The following is a 19,024-nucleotide window of genomic DNA, read 5'->3' as shown; positions in this document are numbered from 1 at the left end:
GTCAAATTACATGAAGTTCCAAAGAAAAGCCATTGCGCATGACTCAACCACTATTACATACCTCTCGCATGATTTTAAAATCATAATGTTCCATATATATTATAACAATCAACTAACTATCAACACTTACATACAAATTTGTTGTATAAGTATTTTTATTAGTTTTTTTCAGCCTTTGATAATTAAAGAGATATGTATATATTTTCGTAATACTACTGATACAATACTAGTAAGATATTGGAGAAAATTTAAATTTCATAAATAATGAAAAATACAAAAAAGGTTTTAGACAATATTTTCGATGTAAAATATGTTAGATATGTTAGCTAACTATAAACATTTTCTTCATTTTGCTTATTTTTCTCGATAAGAGATTTTTTACGATCATTATTTCTAGTTTTGAAAACTTATCGATTTTCTTACTAATTTTTGCACAATCTCATTTATGACTTGTCATAAGATAATGATGCAAGAAAAATATCATAGTTCCAAAACTTTGTGATTTTTTATAGCTGCCAAGCCTCTTCTACATGATTTCTGGACAAACATTTTGATCACTCAAGGATAATGAGTTATTTTTCGAGAGTGCTGTAAAGCGTCGGTGTAGTTGGATTAGATGGCAGCTTAATTTTTATGAAAGCTTTCAATTTTAATTTGATGAAAATGTAGGGTTGAATTCTCATGTTTAACTCAATGGAAATGTAGGTGAAGATATCAAACCGAAAAAATCTTTACATATTGTAATTTCAAAATACTAATTGGTGATGTAAATTATTGTATAATAGAAAATATTTTAAAAAATTTTAATTGGACATTAAATTTAAATGAGAGAAGAAAAAACATGTGAAAAAGGATGGAATGTAAAACTTACTACTATATTATTATTTAATAATATTGGTTAGTTGGTGTTAAAAAAAATTATGATAGAGGGAGAAATTGATATAAAGTTTTTATTTTTAATATTTATATTTTATTGCATATAATTTAATGATATTGTTAATATTCGTGGTTCAAAAAATATATTATTAATTTTTACATTAATATTCACGTTGTCAAATTCTTTCAATGATAATAACATAACTGTGAAATAAGAGCATCATTTAAATTTATAATATTGAAAACAAAATTATTCACACTAAAAAAATTATGCAATTATTAATAGCAAAGATCATAATCTATATCATATTTTATTTATATTTATTTAAATTATTATGTATGAGTTGAAATTGTAACATACTATAGAACAAATATAGGTTTTAAAATCATTTTTACAATATTTATATATTAATAATTAACATTAATAGAATATTTTTAATCTTTTACATTAATCATAGAATAATTGAGATAGTGATTTTATAAAACACTTAATATTCTATGTGTATATATACATATATATTGAATTGTAGCATAACGTAACATGTTAAGTTTCAATTTTTTTTAACTACGGGACACGGATTAAAATTTTTTTATTTTTAATAAAAAAACTTAAAAATTATTTTTTATATATTTTATAAAAAATATATATTATTACTTAATAAAAATAAAAGAATGATATTTTTATACTGCTATGTATCACGTGATGAAAAGATTAATTCTCCTCAACATGTTTGGTCATTCATTTAAAATGTCATGTCAATTAAATTGTTAACATTATTATCAATTATTTATAAATCAACTTTTAATAAAAATAAAAAAATTAAAAGTCATAAAATGAAATAGTGAAGGATCAAATTCAGACTTCAATGTAAAATTCTGTGAAGTTCCAAGGAAAAGCCATTGTGCATGACTCAACCACTATCACATGCCTGTCACATGATTTTAGCATCATAATGTTCTATATATATATATATGTTATAACAATTGACTAACTATCAACATTTGCATACAATTTGCTGGTATTTTTATTTATTTTTTCAACATTTGATAGTTGAGGAGATATTCATATATTTTGATAATATTGATATAGTAAGATATTGGAGAAAATTTAAATTTAGAAAAATACGAATTGAGTTTTAGAACATATTTTTCAGGACGAATATCGTATACATGTTAGCTGTCTGTAAACCTTTTCTTCATTTTTTTATTTTTAAAATTTTGGGTTTTCATTTTTTCTTTTTCTTCCCAATTTTTTGTACTAATTTTTACACAATCTCTTTTGTGGCTTCTCTTAAAAAAATCATATAAAGATAGTAAAATTTGTGATTTTTTATAATTATCAAAACATTCTAAATGGTTTCTCATCTTATTTAACTAATAAGTAACAATATCATTGAAAAATGTGATAGTTCAATTTTTACAAAAATTTTCAATTTGAGTTGGATGGGAGTGTCATTAATCTTTATAGAAAAAGCAATCGACAAGTAAGACAACAACCTTTATTTTTAATATAATGTTAGCCTTTGAGTGAAAAAGTTGAATAAAGCCAGAGACGTCTCCTTAAGGTAACAAGAAAATGGCCCCCTATGCAAAGTTTAACAGCAATCATCAGAAACCAACAACCATTCTGAGTCTTTTAATGCTTTTTAGTGATTAGAACATTTTAGGTGAACTTTGCATGGAAAAGTTATCAGGCTTCTAGGTTGAAAATCCATGAGAATATCATAATTATTTGAACATCTCTTGAGAGCAAGATTTGTTCAGATTTTTAAAATTAGTTATGTAATTCCGATAATAAGACTATATTAGAAAGAGATTGTCGTAGCAGTCGGGTATATCTGCAAGTTACGACAAGGATGTACTTATAAACAATATTGTCTAATATTGTGTTTTAAGGTTAACTCTATAAATATGTACAAACTTTCTTTATTTCTTTTAATATTTTCTATACACATATAATTACCATGTCTCTAGTTGCTATAAGATTTTTTTGAGAAAGAAGTAGAGAACTAGAGACGGTTGAATCTAAAACTTGTCATGGGTGCAATTTAGCCTATGACGAAGATATACATTCTGTTTCTAAAATCAAAATATTTCAATAAACTTTTAACTTTCAAATTGTTCTTTAATTTTAAAAAAATATATATATATCATAATTTTGAGATATTCAAAATATTATTCATAAATTATATAATTTATATTTTGATATAGACTTGCACGTGAAAATTGATATAAAGTTTTTTAATATATTTATTTTAATTATATATATTTTAATACTGTTTTTAATATTTGAGATGTTAAAAATATATTAATATATTAATATTTTTGACAATATCTATATATATATATATATTAATATTCATGTTGTCAAATTCGATTCTATCATAATTGTGAAATGAAATCATAATTCAAAACATAATATTGAAAATAAACTATTCTCATTAAAAAAAATTTAATCCAATTATTAACAACAAATATCAAAATTTAAATTTATATTTATTTAAATTATTATAGATTAGCATTTGAATTTGTAACATAATATATAGCAAATACAATAAGCTTTAAAATCATTTTCACAACATTTATATATTAATAATTAACATTAGTTGAATTTTTTTTAACATTAATCATATTGTTGATAAAAAATTCTTGAAACTTCGTCGTTTAAGAATTTGTATTTAAATCTAAAACCAAAATTTTCTTCTTTCTTTTTTCTCTCTCCTCTTATTTCACCGTAACCGCCAGTTTTCTCTGATCACCGCCCGCCGCCCGTAGGTGTCACTCCGGTGTCGGATCCCCGATCCTACCCTCGCAGCCCTTCTCCACCGGTTCCTCTTTCTCCCTTCTTCTCTTCCCCTTGTTTCTCCATCCTTTCTTTTCTCTCTTCTCCTCTGCCTGGCCTGCGGGGGTGTTCCTCCCCTTCCGCGGCCTCGCCTGCTCCTTTCCCTTGCCCCTGCGGTGAGTCACGTGGCTGCTGGAGAGTGGGCTCTGCACAGTACCAATCTCAATCGCACGTAATTGATATGGGCCTTGGCTTGACCACATACATCAGCCCAAGAATTTCAAAATCCCATTTCCCTTTTGAATGTAGCTATGGCTACCAGAAACGGTGCGTACGAACCCTTCCTCCACAAAAATTGAAAGCTTCAGCCTCGCCTCTCCTTTCGGCTTTTCTTTTCTTCGTCCGGCGGCTCCTCCTCCCCTCCGCCGATCAGGTTGTTAAATTGATTTTTTTCCTCTTTCGTTTGTGGCTCAAGTTTATTGAGCTCATCAAGTTAATAATGAAGAAAATAAAATTAAATGACAACAATTAAAAGATTAAAGATATTCAATCCAAGGCATCCAAGTTAACTTTTTCAATGTGATTTTGTTTTGTAGGTGAAGTTTTGCTTAGCTTTCTCTCCATTTCCTGTCTCTCAATGAAGTTTGTAAGTCTCTCTCTTCTTACTACAAATTGGTTCCAATATGGAAGGACCAATTTCTTTTAAAGGATTACAGTCTTATTCATGGATGATGTAAATTCTTATTCATGGATGATGTAAATAAGGAAGTCAATGAGAAGTTATTAGAATTCCATTTGATTGTTGCTCTTGTTAGGTGTGTGTAGGAAATTGTGAAAAATATAGGATAAAATCATAATTAATTAACAATGAACAAATAATTACTGTAATTTAACGCCAATTCTGTAAAAATTGTCCTGTATAAAAGTGAAATCATGGGTTTTGTTCTCTAACAAAAAAAAACATTTTTTTATTTATAGGTCTTTAAAAATATTATTTAGTTTTGTATAAAAAGGCACTTCTTGTTTCTTTTTGGAAGCAACAAAGCAAGTAGGGAAAGTAACAATCAAATGGTTTAAAGTTAACATCTTTAGTTAAATGGATGTGTGATGAGTCTGTAAGTTTTCTTTGTGGAGTTTTTAAACTTCATTATTGGGTGTATAAGACAGTGATTTTATGCAATATATTTGTGCGTATGTTGAACTCTAGTATAGGGGAATTCATTGAGTTTGTGCTTTTTGCAGACATGCCTTTGTAAAGGTGGTGGTTTCCATTTCCCAGCATGTCATATGCTCAATGTATCTGGGTTTAGGATCTTACTTGATTGCCCCTTGGACCTTTCATCTCTTGCTATTTTTGCTCCTGTTCCAGTGGCTCATGAGGGCCATGAGTCTTCGGATACTGACTCGGTTATTAGGAAAAAGCAGAAGATGGAAAAGACTTTTGATGCAAATGATTTAGTACATGCGGAGCCTTGGTATAAAACTGTAAAAAGTTTGCACCTATGGGATGCTTCCTTTATTGACGTTGTTTTGATCTCAAGTCCTATGGGCATGCTTGGCTTGCCGTATCTTACTCGGACCAAGGACTTTTCTGCAAAGGTAATTAAAGTTTGGAAAATGTTCCATTTTAAAACAAGAATATTATGTGTTGATATTTGCTAGCCTTAGCTGAAAGTTGATTTCTATGCTCTGCTTCTAATTCTGGTCAGATATATGTGACTGAAGCAACTGCGAGAATAGGACAGCTTTTGATGGAGGATCTTGTTTCAATGCACATGGAATTCAGGCAATTTTATGGACCAGAGGATTCTTGTTTCCCTCAATGGTTGAGGTGGGAAGAACTTGAAGTTCTTCAATCTGAAATGAAGAAAATAGCTTTAGGAAAAGACTGTGAGGAGCTGGGAGCTTGGATGCCTTTGTACAGGTGATTATCATTCCTAGATCATACGCTTGTATTTATCCATAGATTAATTAGGTGCAGCTTTTGATTGCATGGCTTGTCCATGTATTGTGTAATTCTCTAGGCATCATTTTTGAATGGGGATGGTAGAATAGAGACGCTCTTCATAACAAATATGGTTTGCAAATTCGTAACTGAAACTGCTTTTAGAATGCTAACTAATCCATTATTGTTGTGTAATAACCAACCAAGTTTTCATCTATGAAATGCATTTTCTATCCAGATTATTTCTTTACAGCTTATCGAATGTAAAAGTTTATATATAAGAAGTTAATGGAGGGTCCTTTTCAGTGCAGATGATGTGAAGGATTGCATGAGGAAGGTTCAAACACTAAAATATGCTGAAGAAGCTTGCTACAATGGAAATTTGATTATAAAAGCATTCAGCTCTGGTTTGGAAATAGGAACCTGCAATTGGACAATAAATGGTCCAAAGAGAAATATAGCTTATATTGCGAACTCTATTTTTGTTTCTAAACATGCAGCAGATTTTGATTTCCTTGGTCTTCGAGGGAATGAGTTGATAATATATTCCGATTTCTCCTCCCTTGGTGCTGCAGAAAAAATGGAGAATGATAATACTTACTTTGATACAGTTGCTTCATTAAATTTCAGGTAATTTTGCCTTTAGGTAATGATATATTAAGTTAGTCTTGCTGAGGTGCTTTTTCCTTTGATAGAACTGAAATTCTATGTCTCATGATTGTAGTGATGATGTCAACAATTTGGAAGAGATGGCTGCATCCTTGCTTAAGGATGACGAAAGTATGGAGGAAATGGAGAAACTAGCTTTTATATGTACCTGTGCCCTTGATTCTGTTAGAGGAGGTGGATCAGTTCTTATTCCTATTGATCGGCTTGGAATCATTCTGGGCCTTTTGGAGCACATGTCAGTTTTGTTGGAGTCGTCATCTGTAAAGGTATTGCATTTTTCTTGTTTCTTTCTTTTGTGTTTGTGCGTGTAGCTAGTCATTTTGACACACACATCCGAAGCTTATACTCAAAAGGAACACAAGAGCTCGCAGGTATGAGACAGAGAGAGAGGGAATTGTTGTTTCACAGCTGGAGTCCTTGTTTGTAGAAATTGTTGTTTTTTCGTCATAATGAATTTCTGCTAACTAAAACTGAAGTTCCTACTCATCTATATGTTTGGTGGAACTGGGGTCTTCACACCTCTTTGATCATCACTGGGTGAGGCAGGCCTTGGCTATGTCCAGACTTTTTTTTTTTTTTGAAAGGCAAATTTATTGATGAAGTCTCTTAAAGAGATAACAAGCTATGTCCAGACTTTAAGACCCAAGGCTTGTACATGAGTGGGCATTTTAGATTTAATTCTATTCTTATGCCATGAACTTATAGCTCAAGTTTTTGGTTGGGCAGTTCTTAAATAGGAGAGAAACTGAAGATATTTCACTTGTATGCTTGCATTGGTTCATGCTTCTTTGCTAACAGTCATATGCTATATATAGTGCAGGTTCCCATATATGTTATATCTTCTGTAGCAGAAGAATTATTGGCATTTACCAATATAATACCAGAGTGGCTCTGCAAGCAGCGGCAACAGAAGGTATATCTTCATCACTCGCTTATTGTCTCATATTTATAAAGGACCTTTTTTTATCTCTCTTTTTGTTGGTTTGACAGCTTTTTTCTGGTGAACCGTTGTTTGAGCATGCCAAGCTCATAAAAGAGAGGAACATTCATGTGTTTCCTGCAGTTCATTCACCTGAATTATTGTAAGATATGCCCTTTTGTTTCTTTTTCTATTTCCTGCTGATGGTTACCCTTGTCAATGAAAAATGTTAACCGTGACATGCTCTTTTCTGTTCATATTCCATGGGTCCTTGAAAATATTTTATTTGATATAATATTAATTTTTTACTTTTCACTGCCTAATTTTTGATTGAGCGCTTTTTTTTTCTGTTCTATCAACATATTTTCTTTGTTCTCATTACAGATCTTCAATTAAACAGAATTTAAACTTTTCATGACAGCTACTGAAAGAAAAAAGGATGAGAATTTGTAATTGGATAGTTACCTACTTGTTAAAATATGTATAAGTGATTTTAAGTAGAGATATCTTAGTGGTGGTGGAGTGTAACTCAGCACTTGGCCTATTTAGCATGCTAAAATGCTTTTGCAGTTCATACGGGAGAAGAAAATTTGCCAAATTGTTTCATGTTGGTGTGAGGATTAACTCAGCACGAGCTTAGTATATTCCTTAGCTTACTATGATGTTTTATTAGTGATACGGTGGAACAAGTTTACCCAAAGTGCTATGGCTTAAAAGTTCACATTCCTTGTCACCAATAAAAAAAAAAAGTTATATTAAAGGTTCATGTTTTTTGTCACCACATTCATGAGTTGTGAGAATTATTTGTCTTAATATAGTGAGGGTTATTGATTACTTACCAAGATGCTTAATGCCATTTGTCAATGCCTCTTTTCTGGCCCACACTGGGTTCTAGTAACATCAATTACATGTCATTCTGAAAGAAACATGTATTAGGGAAGCAAGGTGTAACTTTTTGATAAAGCATTAAAATGGTTTAGAACTTAGTAATCAGTTTGGTATAATTAAGGACTTGTATGGTAATCATGTATCATATATTAACTACAAGAAGCTAACATTGAGTACATAGAACCAATTGGCAGGAACCTTGTATCATATTCTCTCCTCACTGGAGTTTGCGGCTTGGTCCAGTTGTTCATTTGCTTCGGCATTGGTGCTCAGATCCGAACTCTTTACTTGTCCTTGAGGTGCTTCTTTGCATCTATGCTTTATCAAAGGATCTTCATTATTTGTTATGGTCACTAGATGGAATATGATTTAATTATGAATGATTTTGAGCAATGGAATTAATTTATGTGAATTTTGTAGAGTGGTGTTGATGCTGACATAGCTCTCTTGCCTTTCAAGCCAATGGCAATGAACGTTCTTCAGTGTTCATTTCTGTCTGGAATGAGGTAAGTTTTGACTCTTTCTTGCTCTCAAAATCATACACACACACAAATAGTTTGCAGAAAAGAACTTTAAGCCAGAGGAAAACCTTTCAGAGCAGCTGTCTTGCATGCAGGGGATTTAGAATTCTTCAACTGTATGCAAGATTGTCTAAACTATCTTGGAGTTTACACTATTTCAAGTTGAAAATGACTGAAGCGTGAAGTCTGGTCTTTATTTAGATTGCCAAATAAAAAATTTATCAGTACCGTTTTCTTTTTTTCTTTTGGCAAGAATGAAGTATTTATTCAATATCATTTAGGATTATCTTTTAAGCAAATTCCTCTGGCTTGCCTTGATGACATGGAATTTATGTGTTATTGATACTGCTATTGTTCTCAGGGTTTAGCTACTGTTGCATTTACGTCTCCCTGTTTCCTGCAGGTTGCAGAAAGTTCAACCCTTACTAAAGACATTGCAGCCAAAATTAGTTCTGGTGATCTATTCTACTTCAACTGATGTTTGTTTCCTCCATGTGTTGTATAAGATATTATTTATCTAACAGCACTACATGCTCTTTCCTGTCTAAGACAGTTTCCCAAGGATTTGAGGTGCAAGATCCAAATTTCAGAAGCAAACATGCTTGTTCTCTACTCTGAAAATGAAACATTACGTATACCTAGCTCAAAGAATAGCACGGAAATAGAGATTGCAACAGATTTGGCTTCCAAGTTCCACTGGAAAACATTCAAGCAGGAAACAATCACAAGGCTGGAGGGAGAGCTTTTCATGGATTATGGCAAACATAGGCTACTTTCTGGGTCCCATCCAGCAGACTCCAAGCAACAAAGACCATTAGTACACTGGGGTTCACCAGATTTGAACGGGCTTCTGACTGAGCTGTCAAAGATGGGTATTAACGGAGCCATAAAACAAGTCAGGGATGATGCTGAATCTGAAAGTGCTGCAGGTATTGTAGAAATCCATGAGCCTAAGAAAGCCTTGATTGATGTGGGAGGAACTGGTACTGTTATCATTTCTGCTGATGAGAATTTAGCCTCCCATATTGTCACAGCTATAGATATTGTTTTGGATGGCATTTAAAACCGAAATACAAGCTTTTTTCTCTTATATTATTTATTCATCCATTTAGAAACGAAAGCATATGAGTTTCAGTTTTTCTTTTGGATTTCAACTAGAAAGTGAAATGGTCAAGAGTAACACTAGGGATTGAGGCCCGAGCTCGGAAAGGTATATACCAATGCAAACAATCCATTGTCACCGATTCATACTGAAGCAGATATAATTGACAAGGTATACACAATGACGGAAAGAATCAGATCTTTCCACCAAGTAAGGTCACCAAGAATTTTCTGTAATCTCCAGATGTATCCCCTATAACTGCATCATCGAGGTTGGACTTGTAAATGTTGAAATATTCTCCTCTTACCTTCATCATGTCGATTTCTGCTCTTGTTACAATGGCTCTTGTTAGTGAATCTTCATCTGTTCCCAGACCAATGATGGAAGTTCCAACAACCTGTTGATGATTTGAACAGATAAGAATCGGCCCGAAAAAGGGGCAAGAAAGGAAGTAGTCTTACAGTAATCATGGATCAGAAATAGCATGGTTCTCATGGTTTTTATTGCTACTTGGCTAAAGAAAAGGATTGAATCACCTCAGCAAAGTGCTTCTCTGGGGAATCTATGCACAAAATAACCATTCTCAACAGTGATTCCAAATCACCCTTCCCGGATTTCGTGATGTCCTGCCAAAAGATCTCCTCAGTCAAATGAAACCGAAAAAGTCAAAAAGAAAAGGGAAAAGATATATGTAGACTGCATAATAGTTATATATGTTGGCAGAACCTTGTCAAAGGGATTTCCATATTTTTTCTTGTAGCATTCAAATGTTGTCCTGAGTTGATGGAAGTTTCTTGTAGAGAGTATATACACAACATCATCATGAGCCAACTCTTTGGTTTTAATGGCCTCATGTAATCTATCAGCCTCTAAATTTGCAACATCCATGTCCACCAGTTCTTTGTCATACCTGTAGGATGTAACTAGGCCTAACAAAATCTGTGCATCACCAAAATTTCCAAGTCAACTGGATGGCTTGCAACCTATTAAAACTCATGTATATGAAGGTGAAGTCAATTACTTCAAGTCTATCTATTTTGCGTGTACTTACCTTTTTGAGGGGCATAGATACTGAAGCTGCAATAGCTTCTTCGAGTGAACAGTCGAAGAGAGAGCAATAGGCTTGCCTTACTGCTACAAGATGATGAGGGGACGATGCACATGACATCTCAACTATGATTTCTAGCTGTTTGACACCCTTCTTCTTTGACTTCAATGCTCCATTTGCCAGTCTTGCATCCCTCTCAGAAGGATCATATGTCCAAAGAATGACGGCTGTCTGTTAAACATCAGAAATGTTTATTATATCATAGGAATTCACATTGATGTGAACATTTGTTTTTGGAAATCAAATGCTTCCTTCAAATCATTGGAGCTGTTCAACAAGTTTGAGAATCATTCCAAGGACTAAAACCAAGCATCTTAACAAAGTGCTGTATCTTAACATTTGAAACTCTATATGAATTTGAACTCCTAATGTTCTGGAATAACCCCAAAAAATTCTTTTGTTGCAGTCATTTGCTTCGCCCAGTGAATCAGAAAACAAAGAGAACCTTAATTTGAGACGTACTTGATTTAAGGAAATACAAACTGGAAGAAACCAGAAGCCTAAAAGTATGAATATGACTTAGGGGAATGCATTCTTCTATTGATATAGATTTGTGTGAATTGGTTCCTCCAGTTGGTAACAGCCTAGATCAGAGTTATAACCTGGTTTAAAATGTTTTTGATACCGTTAAACTTTAAAACTTCACAGCAATGAGTTCTCAAGATTCTGAATCTTTTAAGGATTTACTGCAGAAGTTTCAAGAGACAATCATTGGAACTTTGATGGGAATTGCACATTCCTAATTCAGTCAACTAGACAGGAAACTTGTAATGAAATAAAATGGGGAGTACAGAAAGAGAACATACTCTGAAATCACCCGAAAGCTCAGAATTGAGAGCATCAATAAGACTTTCATTGTAGAGATTCTGGTAAGTTTCTCTGATTTTCTTCCTTTGACTTGCATCTCTGTGTCCTAATATCTGAATTATCTCATCCTCATCTGTTCCCAGTCCTGTAAACAATTTCCCGATAACATCAATAACAACAATTCAGTTATAACAATATCATAACAATTATCTCAATAGACATGAATTAAAGGAAAAAAAGGATATGAAGATAGAGAGGAGACCTTGAAAAGCTTTCTTGAGTTTCTCAGAGTCTTCTTCTGGAGAAGGAATGACATCTAGTACTTTAAGTGAACCCATTCCTCCAATCTTAAAACTAGATTCAGGGCTATGGGTTTTTGATTTACTTGTGAAAAGTTTCTTAAAACTCTTCATCTTGTTTCACTGGAGTTTCTCTCAGTTTCTTTTTCTTCAGTTTCTGTTGTATTCCCTCCTGATAGTTTGCTGAATATCAGGCCCTGTAATCTCTATTTTTGTTAAGACTTTGATACCCTTTGATTTAAGTGAAAAAAGAAAAGAAAAGATAATGAAATTAAAGCCATTTATTAATAAAAGCTTGCAAAATGAGAAAAAGCTAAAAAGGCCCTTTGGTTCTGCCATATTTTTCTAAACCAGCATGAAGTTTTGCAATTTATATATGGTACCATGGAGTATTCATATTTGCTTCAATTACTCATCATTGAATGCAAACATTTAATAATTCCGTAACATATCAGTTTCACTGAGGTAATTATCAACTTTTTAGAAAGCTTTTGGTGAAAGCAAATTGACCTTAGTGCTCTATCTCATCAACATGTTAGCAAAACCATGCTTAACAACCCAAAATACTGCATGTGTTGACTCCTTTGCCTTTGGTTGCTTTCATTCAAAGGGTCGTTATGAATTGAAAAAGCTAATAATTCTGGATGATATGAGCAAGATGTTCAGTTTCTGGTGTTACTTTTAAAAACCCTTCTCTGTCTTATCCTTCTCTGCTGTTGGTAGGTCTGATGTCTCTCTCTGACTTCGCATTTTTTGCATGTGATATTTAGATTGGTAGGTATGAAATGCTTAGTAATGTCACATTGTTGGATTAAAAACTGGTTCCATATCCATATTCTTTCCGAGCTTGTTTCTGATATTTCGGCTTGACACAGTTTCATATTTGATTGAATCAAAATTGGATGAGACTTCATTTTTTTCATGACTGCAAAAATTTGTTCTGGCATGTGACAGTTCCCTGAGGACCCCCTCAAGCAGAAATGAAATAATTTAGTAGGAGGTTATCCATTCCCCACAATTCAGAAAAATAAATTGTCATCCACTTGTATAATATCCTCGTTACATTAATTCTTTAACCTATGAAAAAAAGGGACCCATAAAAGAAATTAGTTTGGTAGGAGAAAGAGACTTGGAAATGAATATATGAAGAAGATCTTCAAAGCTGATCTAACAGATAAGAGAGGGACAAACAACAAAGGGCCAAGTGTTGGGATTCCTTAAGAATAACGTGCTCCCAATAATCTGCTTAATTAAATAATAAATGGGAAAATCTTAGCTGTCTATGGCTCTTACCAGCAGGAAAGTTTGTAAAAAATAATTAATTAAAGGAAGTAAGATTACGCCCTCTATTCCCACACAATTCGAAAAGAGGAATTGCAATGCTAGCTGCTGCTTCTAGGCAAAGTATATGCTTAACAAAAAAAATAATTAATAAAGAAAAGGGAATGCATTGGCAAAAGCAGAAGATTACATAAGAAATAGGCAAAAGAATTGTGATTATGTGTTGTACTTCCTTAAAAAAGAATTGGAGATTGAAACAAAGCAATATTTTTTTTCTTTTTGGTTTCTCATAAAATTTAAGTTTGTAAGATCACATAAAATTTAAAATATATATATATACATCCGAACATGTGATTGAACAATAAATATATGTGCCTTTATTCAACAAGTTTTAGAAAAGAACCAATAACTTTAGAGTAGAGATATTTTGTTCATTTCATATATATATATATATGTATGTATATATATTACCCATAATAGACTTTTGTTAGTCCAACAGCTAAGTTTTGATAAAGCATTAATTAGTATGTTATTGAAAGAATAGACCTGCATGTGACATGTGACTATAATATAAGGCTCGGAATACTTTACAAGTCAAATCGTTTACCTCTCATTTAATTTTTTTTATCAAAATTTTATCTTGAATTAGATGTTAAATTTCTAATTATCTTATATCTCTTCTTATGCAATTTTATACATTAGTACAATTTTATCAAATAATTTTTGTAAATCTACTTCTTAATGAAATTCTATATGCTTTTCCATGGGATGGTTATATTTTGCATGTGATCTTAGATGATGGGTTGGTAACATATCCCATGATATTTATAAACAGCTTTACCTCCTTCCAAATTAGTTAAAAAATAATGTAAAAGCAAAGAAAGAAGCCTGGAAAAGAAAAAAGAAAAATTAAATTAGTAAAAGGTCTTGTAAATTACAAAGACCAAAAGACTAAAAGGCCTAGTGTTGGAATTGCTTTGCAAGGATTGATGTGCTTTCGACCTGTATAATTATTGAAAAATGTACTGAAAACCTTAGCTGTCTTTGGTTCTTTCCCAGCTGGATTTTTATATATTCTAACAATTATGCATGGTTCTAAATCTGAAAAACCAGAGAATTGAGAATGGCCCTCAATTCCAAAGGGTCGATCAATTCCAATCTGCTGCTTATTAGCGAAGAATATTCTTGACAAAAAGTTGAGGCAAAACAGAAAGCAATTGCCAATACCTATCAAAAGAATTTTGCCAGCTTATGGGGTATTTTTTTAGGTCATAAATTGAACTTGACACTAATTACATGAATGTCGAATCGAGTCTATTATTAATAATGTGCACCTGCAGACTCACTGCAACAATATATAGGATATATAACTCTGCAATATCATAAAAAAATTATAAAAAATTATCAGTAAAACCTTTAAATAACTTTACTGGTTTTTTTTTTCTTAAATACCTATGTCTTATCAAAATTTAGACATGATTATGATAGTACCTTTAATAGATTCTATCAGTGATCTTACTCAATTGTTTTGTTACATGAAAAGCACGAGTTCAAACCTTCTGGGGCCATCCTCAACAATAAGTACCACTCTTGTCTGCTGAGCATATCCTTTTCTCATTATCTGTCTTTGTATTTTTGCATGTAATGTTTTAGAAGACAATTTAAGTATGTGGACTATGGAGTGCCTGACAGTCTAATCAAACTGTTCTTATCAGATGGCAAGTATGACATTATAGTGTTTGCAAGTTGGTTATGGTGCTCAACAATCCTCGTCTAGCTAATTAATCATGGCGAACCAGGCAATTGTTTGAAATCCTTTGACATATAAAATAATTACATAATGTGTATGATTAAATGTTCGAATGGTTATTTGAAACATAAAATGTTAATAAATAATTAACGAAGTTAGCAAAATATATATTATTTTGTTAAGTTTGGAAATTCGAGTTCAACTCTTTGGATACTTCATTTTCTAGCTATTACTACATATATAATATATTTTTTTGTAAAGAAAAATCTTATTATTTGAGAGGACAATACGTGAAAATCATAGCTGTCAATGCTTCTTCTTGGGTCCTATCTAGCTGGACTGTGATTAATACATAACTCCACCTCAACCACTATAAAAAGGCAAGAACAGACCCCCATGGGTCCTATGATGATCATCGAGAGTGACTCAATCAAAAAGACAGAATGAAAGAGAGAGTGAGTTCCACTCTTTCATCAATGTACATATCCCTTACTCGAAGATTTAGGTCCAAATCTTAAAAAAAAAAATTTACTTTGAATTTAATTTCTAATTTAAGTTCACAATCAAGAAATTTGACACACAATAAAAAACAATTTTATATTATTGTTGATTTCTTGATCTAAAGATGATTTACGGAAGATAAGTACATCAGATATTAAATTAAACACGTTTAACTCGTTTATTTATTTTATTTATTTTTTATCTTTTAAATTATATAACAGCATCCCCCACAATCATCAATCATGATTAAAAGTCCCAAACTAAAACTCAGATTGTCCCCTGTTCAATGTTTACTATATATTCTATACTTTTGTTTTTTTAAATTGAAGCAGTTGATAAGCTGGTGCTTAGCTGCATGAGTGACAAATCTTATATCATATTTTTGACATTATCTTCTTCTTTCATAATAGGATGTCATTATCAATTTTATCCAGTCAACATCTTACTCATCAATAATGTTGTCAAAAAGCATATAATATATATAATAGCATGAGCGTTGGTAGAACTTTTGATTGATGAAATTAGTCATATTTATTTACTATATTTTTAAATTAATATTTTAATTAATTTTAAGTAAATTATTAATTAATAATAGAATTTATCTCTTAGATGTAAAGGAAAAAATTGAGTTTAATTTTTCGATTTTCATCGTTTCCAAAATTATAATCCAAAAATATATGTTAAGTGACATTATACCACATCAATTAAGTCTTGAGTTATCCATATTCAGTGTTTCTTTCATCTATTATTAATTGATTTTTGTTTGAATACTTAACAATATCATAAACCTTTAAAAAAACCATATTTTTCTTCTTTATAATTTTAAAATTTGCCGAGATGATGCATAGTCAGGGTTAGGCCAACAACTTTAGATCATGTTTCGGCCATTTTAACCTTTGTATGAGGAGTCTATAATATGATTGCCTGAGGGGTAAATTTCCAAAATCGAATATTAAGTGGGTTAAACAATAAAATTGAATAAAAAAGTGGGCTCAAGTACTATATAGCAAAAATGTATGGACTATTTACTGAAAAACAAAAAAAAAAAGGAAGGAAAGAATTAATTGTGGCCTTTTAACGTTTAACCCCTTCAACTTTTTAAGGGTCCAAGCGTTAGCCAAACATTATTTTGTCTACTTTTCGTCATTATGATTGCAGTTTTTCCCCAAAATAATTTTAATTACAAGAATGACAAATTTAACCTTCCAGCATGATATAAATGTATTTCTCCTTTGTTGCATTACTCATAACACTAAATTTTTCCATATTGCAAAAATACTACAGGGGACCCCCAAAGAATGGCTGATCTTGAAGCTCTTACCAAAGCTTTCTCAGGTTTTCCTTCATCTTCTTTCCTTAATCTCTAATTTTCCTTCATTTTCTTCTTAACTAAAATGCTTCCCTCTCAGCTTGCCATTGATAAGAGCAAGAACAACAGCTTTGTACATTGTTGTGGGCATTGTTTGATATATTGAAGCTAGCAAGTCAATTCTTTGTTCATGAATTCATAAATGACCATTACCTTCCTTTATTTTCAGGGATTGGAGTGGATGAGAATTCATTAATCTCTATATTGGCAAATTCAAACCATGAACATAAGAAATCCCTCCGGAAAGGATGCTCCAAGTTCTTCATTGAGGATGACAATGGATTTGAGCGATTGCATCAATCTACCGTTAAAAATCTCAAACTTGAATTCAAGCGATTTAGGGTATGTGACATATATGATGTATATGTAATTTCGTACATCAAAATTTTTAGTTTAAAATTAACAAGAGTGAGTTCTCCAATTCTCGTATTATCTTTATTGTTTCTTTCAAATAAATAAAAGCACGAAAAGTGAGAAAAGAAGCATGATCATCGACTCAAAATATGTAGATGCAAGCTCAAGTTTAAATAGCTTTGTGGTTAGTAAAACTACCTGAATGATGACTTGGTAATAGGGTAAGAGAGATTTTTGGGATATTGAAGTGTAAAAGCAGTTTTGTTGATAAAACAAAAAGTAAAACAAAATCAACATCTTAATACCATCCAAAGTAGGTTCAATAATTGGATATTGCTTCTTTTCCAGGCTGTTTTTCTGTCTTTAATATTTGAAAAAACATAAAGATAAGTAGAATTATAATTTTCAAGATATTGATAAGGTTTTTTGAGGTTTCCCTTGTGGTTGTTAGGATGCTGTGGTGCTTTCACTCTTGCATCCTTGGGAAAGAGATGCTCGTTTGATTGAAAAGGCACTGAAACAGGGCCCAAGACATTATAGTGTCATTGTAGAGATAGCATGTACAAGATCATCAGATGAATTATTGGGTGCAAGGAAGGCTTATCATTCCCTGTTTGACCACTCCATCGAGGAAGATCTCGCTTCCCGCATTAAGGGTAGTGAGCGTAAGGTGAGAATACCAAAATCATTTAGGCTCCTCCCAACAGATTTTGGGTCAAATTCACAAGAAAAATTATACTATTCCCACCAGAGGATGAGGACTCTGTTGATGCCCATTAATTTTCTGGGCCTTCCAACCCAGTAATGATGTTCAACAGGTACCTTCAATAAAAGGAAAAAGATCTCATGATGTTGGGTTTTATTCCTTGGAACAGCTCTTGGTAGCACTTGTGAGTGCTTACAGGTACGAGGGGCCCAAAGTTGATGAAGATGTTGCAAAGTCTGAAGCTGAAATCCTTTCCAGTGCAATCAAGAGTGCTGATAAAAGAAAACCTATTGAGGACGAGGACGCAATCATGATCCTTTCCACAAGGAGCAAACCACATCTCCAGGCAGTATATGAACACTACAGCAAAATTTGTGGCAAGACCATCACTGAGGTAAAGCCAACACAATTTATCATTCCACATCTATAGACTAATGTACCATCTATGCTGCTCTGGCTTTTATTTGAAATACCTGTATCTGATACAATGACATACAGATATAGAGATCTAACTTTAAACATAATGAAAAACTTAAAATTTATTGAATGCATTCATATTGAGCACTTATCCCTATTTAATAACTTCAAAGTCGAACATATACATATTTTTATATATCTTTGACTCACTTGTGCTTAATTATTTGATTAGGACCTTGAAGCTGAGGGAATTTTAAAAGATACAGTAGAATGCCTGTGCACCCCGGCAACATATTTCACCAGGGTAAGATTATGGTGGAATGTTATTTTTTATTTTTTATGGTTGAAATGATTTCCTAGTTAGTCTTTAATCTAAGCTTTTGTTCATCTCTTTCCTTTCAGGTTCTGGAGGCAGCTCTAAGTGTGGATGCGGATGAGGAATCAAAAAGAGCACTGACTCGAGTGATTGTAACCCAAAAAGAGTTTATGGTGAAGGAGGGCAATGTTCTTAACAAAATTCAAGGGATTCTTACAGGGTCCTATAAGGATTTCGTTCTTGGCTTGGTAGCAGGAGGAAAAAACTAAATAATCCACTCTAATTATTCCAATGGAATAGTTTAATTTTATTCATATTTAGTGAATGATATCTTCAATTTAAAACAAACAGGTGTCCTTTGTGCTTGTATAAGAGTTGAATTTATAATTTAAATATTATATCTATCTTGTTTTC

General features: G+C 32.3%; 3 protein-coding genes across 4 annotated transcripts; 2 read left to right on the top strand and 1 right to left on the bottom strand.

The window, feature by feature from the left end:
* The first annotated feature begins 3,605 nt into the window (after positions 1–3,605).
* On the top strand, positions 3,606–9,690 carry LOC110426447 (integrator complex subunit). Of its 2 annotated transcripts, XM_021441652.1 has the most exons (13): positions 3,606–4,091; positions 4,255–4,304; positions 4,901–5,257; positions 5,368–5,582; positions 5,910–6,046; positions 6,179–6,233; positions 6,328–6,538; positions 7,093–7,185; positions 7,263–7,354; positions 8,261–8,378; positions 8,500–8,585; positions 9,004–9,055; positions 9,154–9,690. In XM_021441652.1, exons 2-13 carry the CDS (start codon positions 4,296–4,298, stop codon positions 9,661–9,663), a joined length of 1,935 nt encoding a protein of 644 aa, XP_021297327.1. In that variant the 5' UTR covers positions 3,606–4,091; positions 4,255–4,295; the 3' UTR covers positions 9,664–9,690. The 2 variants fall into 2 exon arrangements, with proteins under 2 accessions (XP_021297327.1, XP_021297326.1); XM_021441651.1 differs by having other exon boundaries at positions 5,910–6,233.
* Positions 9,691–9,789: 99 nt separating this feature from the next.
* ANNAT3 (annexin 3) lies at positions 9,790–12,236 on the bottom strand. Its single transcript, XM_021441655.2, has 6 exons — positions 11,880–12,236; positions 11,617–11,762; positions 10,754–10,981; positions 10,429–10,641; positions 10,239–10,328; positions 9,790–10,099 (listed from the first exon to the last, which is right to left on the bottom strand). The coding sequence occupies exons 1-6, from the start codon at positions 12,028–12,030 to the stop codon at positions 9,896–9,898; spliced, it is 1,032 nt and encodes a 343-aa protein (XP_021297330.1). The 5' UTR covers positions 12,031–12,236; the 3' UTR covers positions 9,790–9,895.
* Positions 12,237–16,637: 4,401 nt separating this feature from the next.
* LOC110426451 (annexin D4-like) lies at positions 16,638–19,014 on the top strand. Its single transcript, XM_021441658.2, is given in 7 exon segments — positions 16,638–16,783; positions 16,987–17,159; positions 17,623–17,841; positions 18,047–18,271; positions 18,527–18,598; positions 18,697–18,864; positions 18,867–19,014. Coding segments are annotated over 7 exon segments (921 nt in total). The 5' UTR covers positions 16,638–16,746; the 3' UTR covers positions 18,894–19,014.
* Positions 19,015–19,024: the final 10 nt, after the last annotated feature.

The sequence above is a fragment of the Theobroma umbraticum genome, unplaced genomic scaffold (genome assembly GCF_002168275.2).
Source record: "Theobroma umbraticum cultivar Fairchild unplaced genomic scaffold, ASM216827v3 scaffold_55.0, whole genome shotgun sequence".
NCBI lineage: Eukaryota > Viridiplantae > Streptophyta > Magnoliopsida > Malvales > Malvaceae > Theobroma > Theobroma umbraticum.
This window is presented reverse-complemented; position numbering and strand designations above follow the sequence as displayed.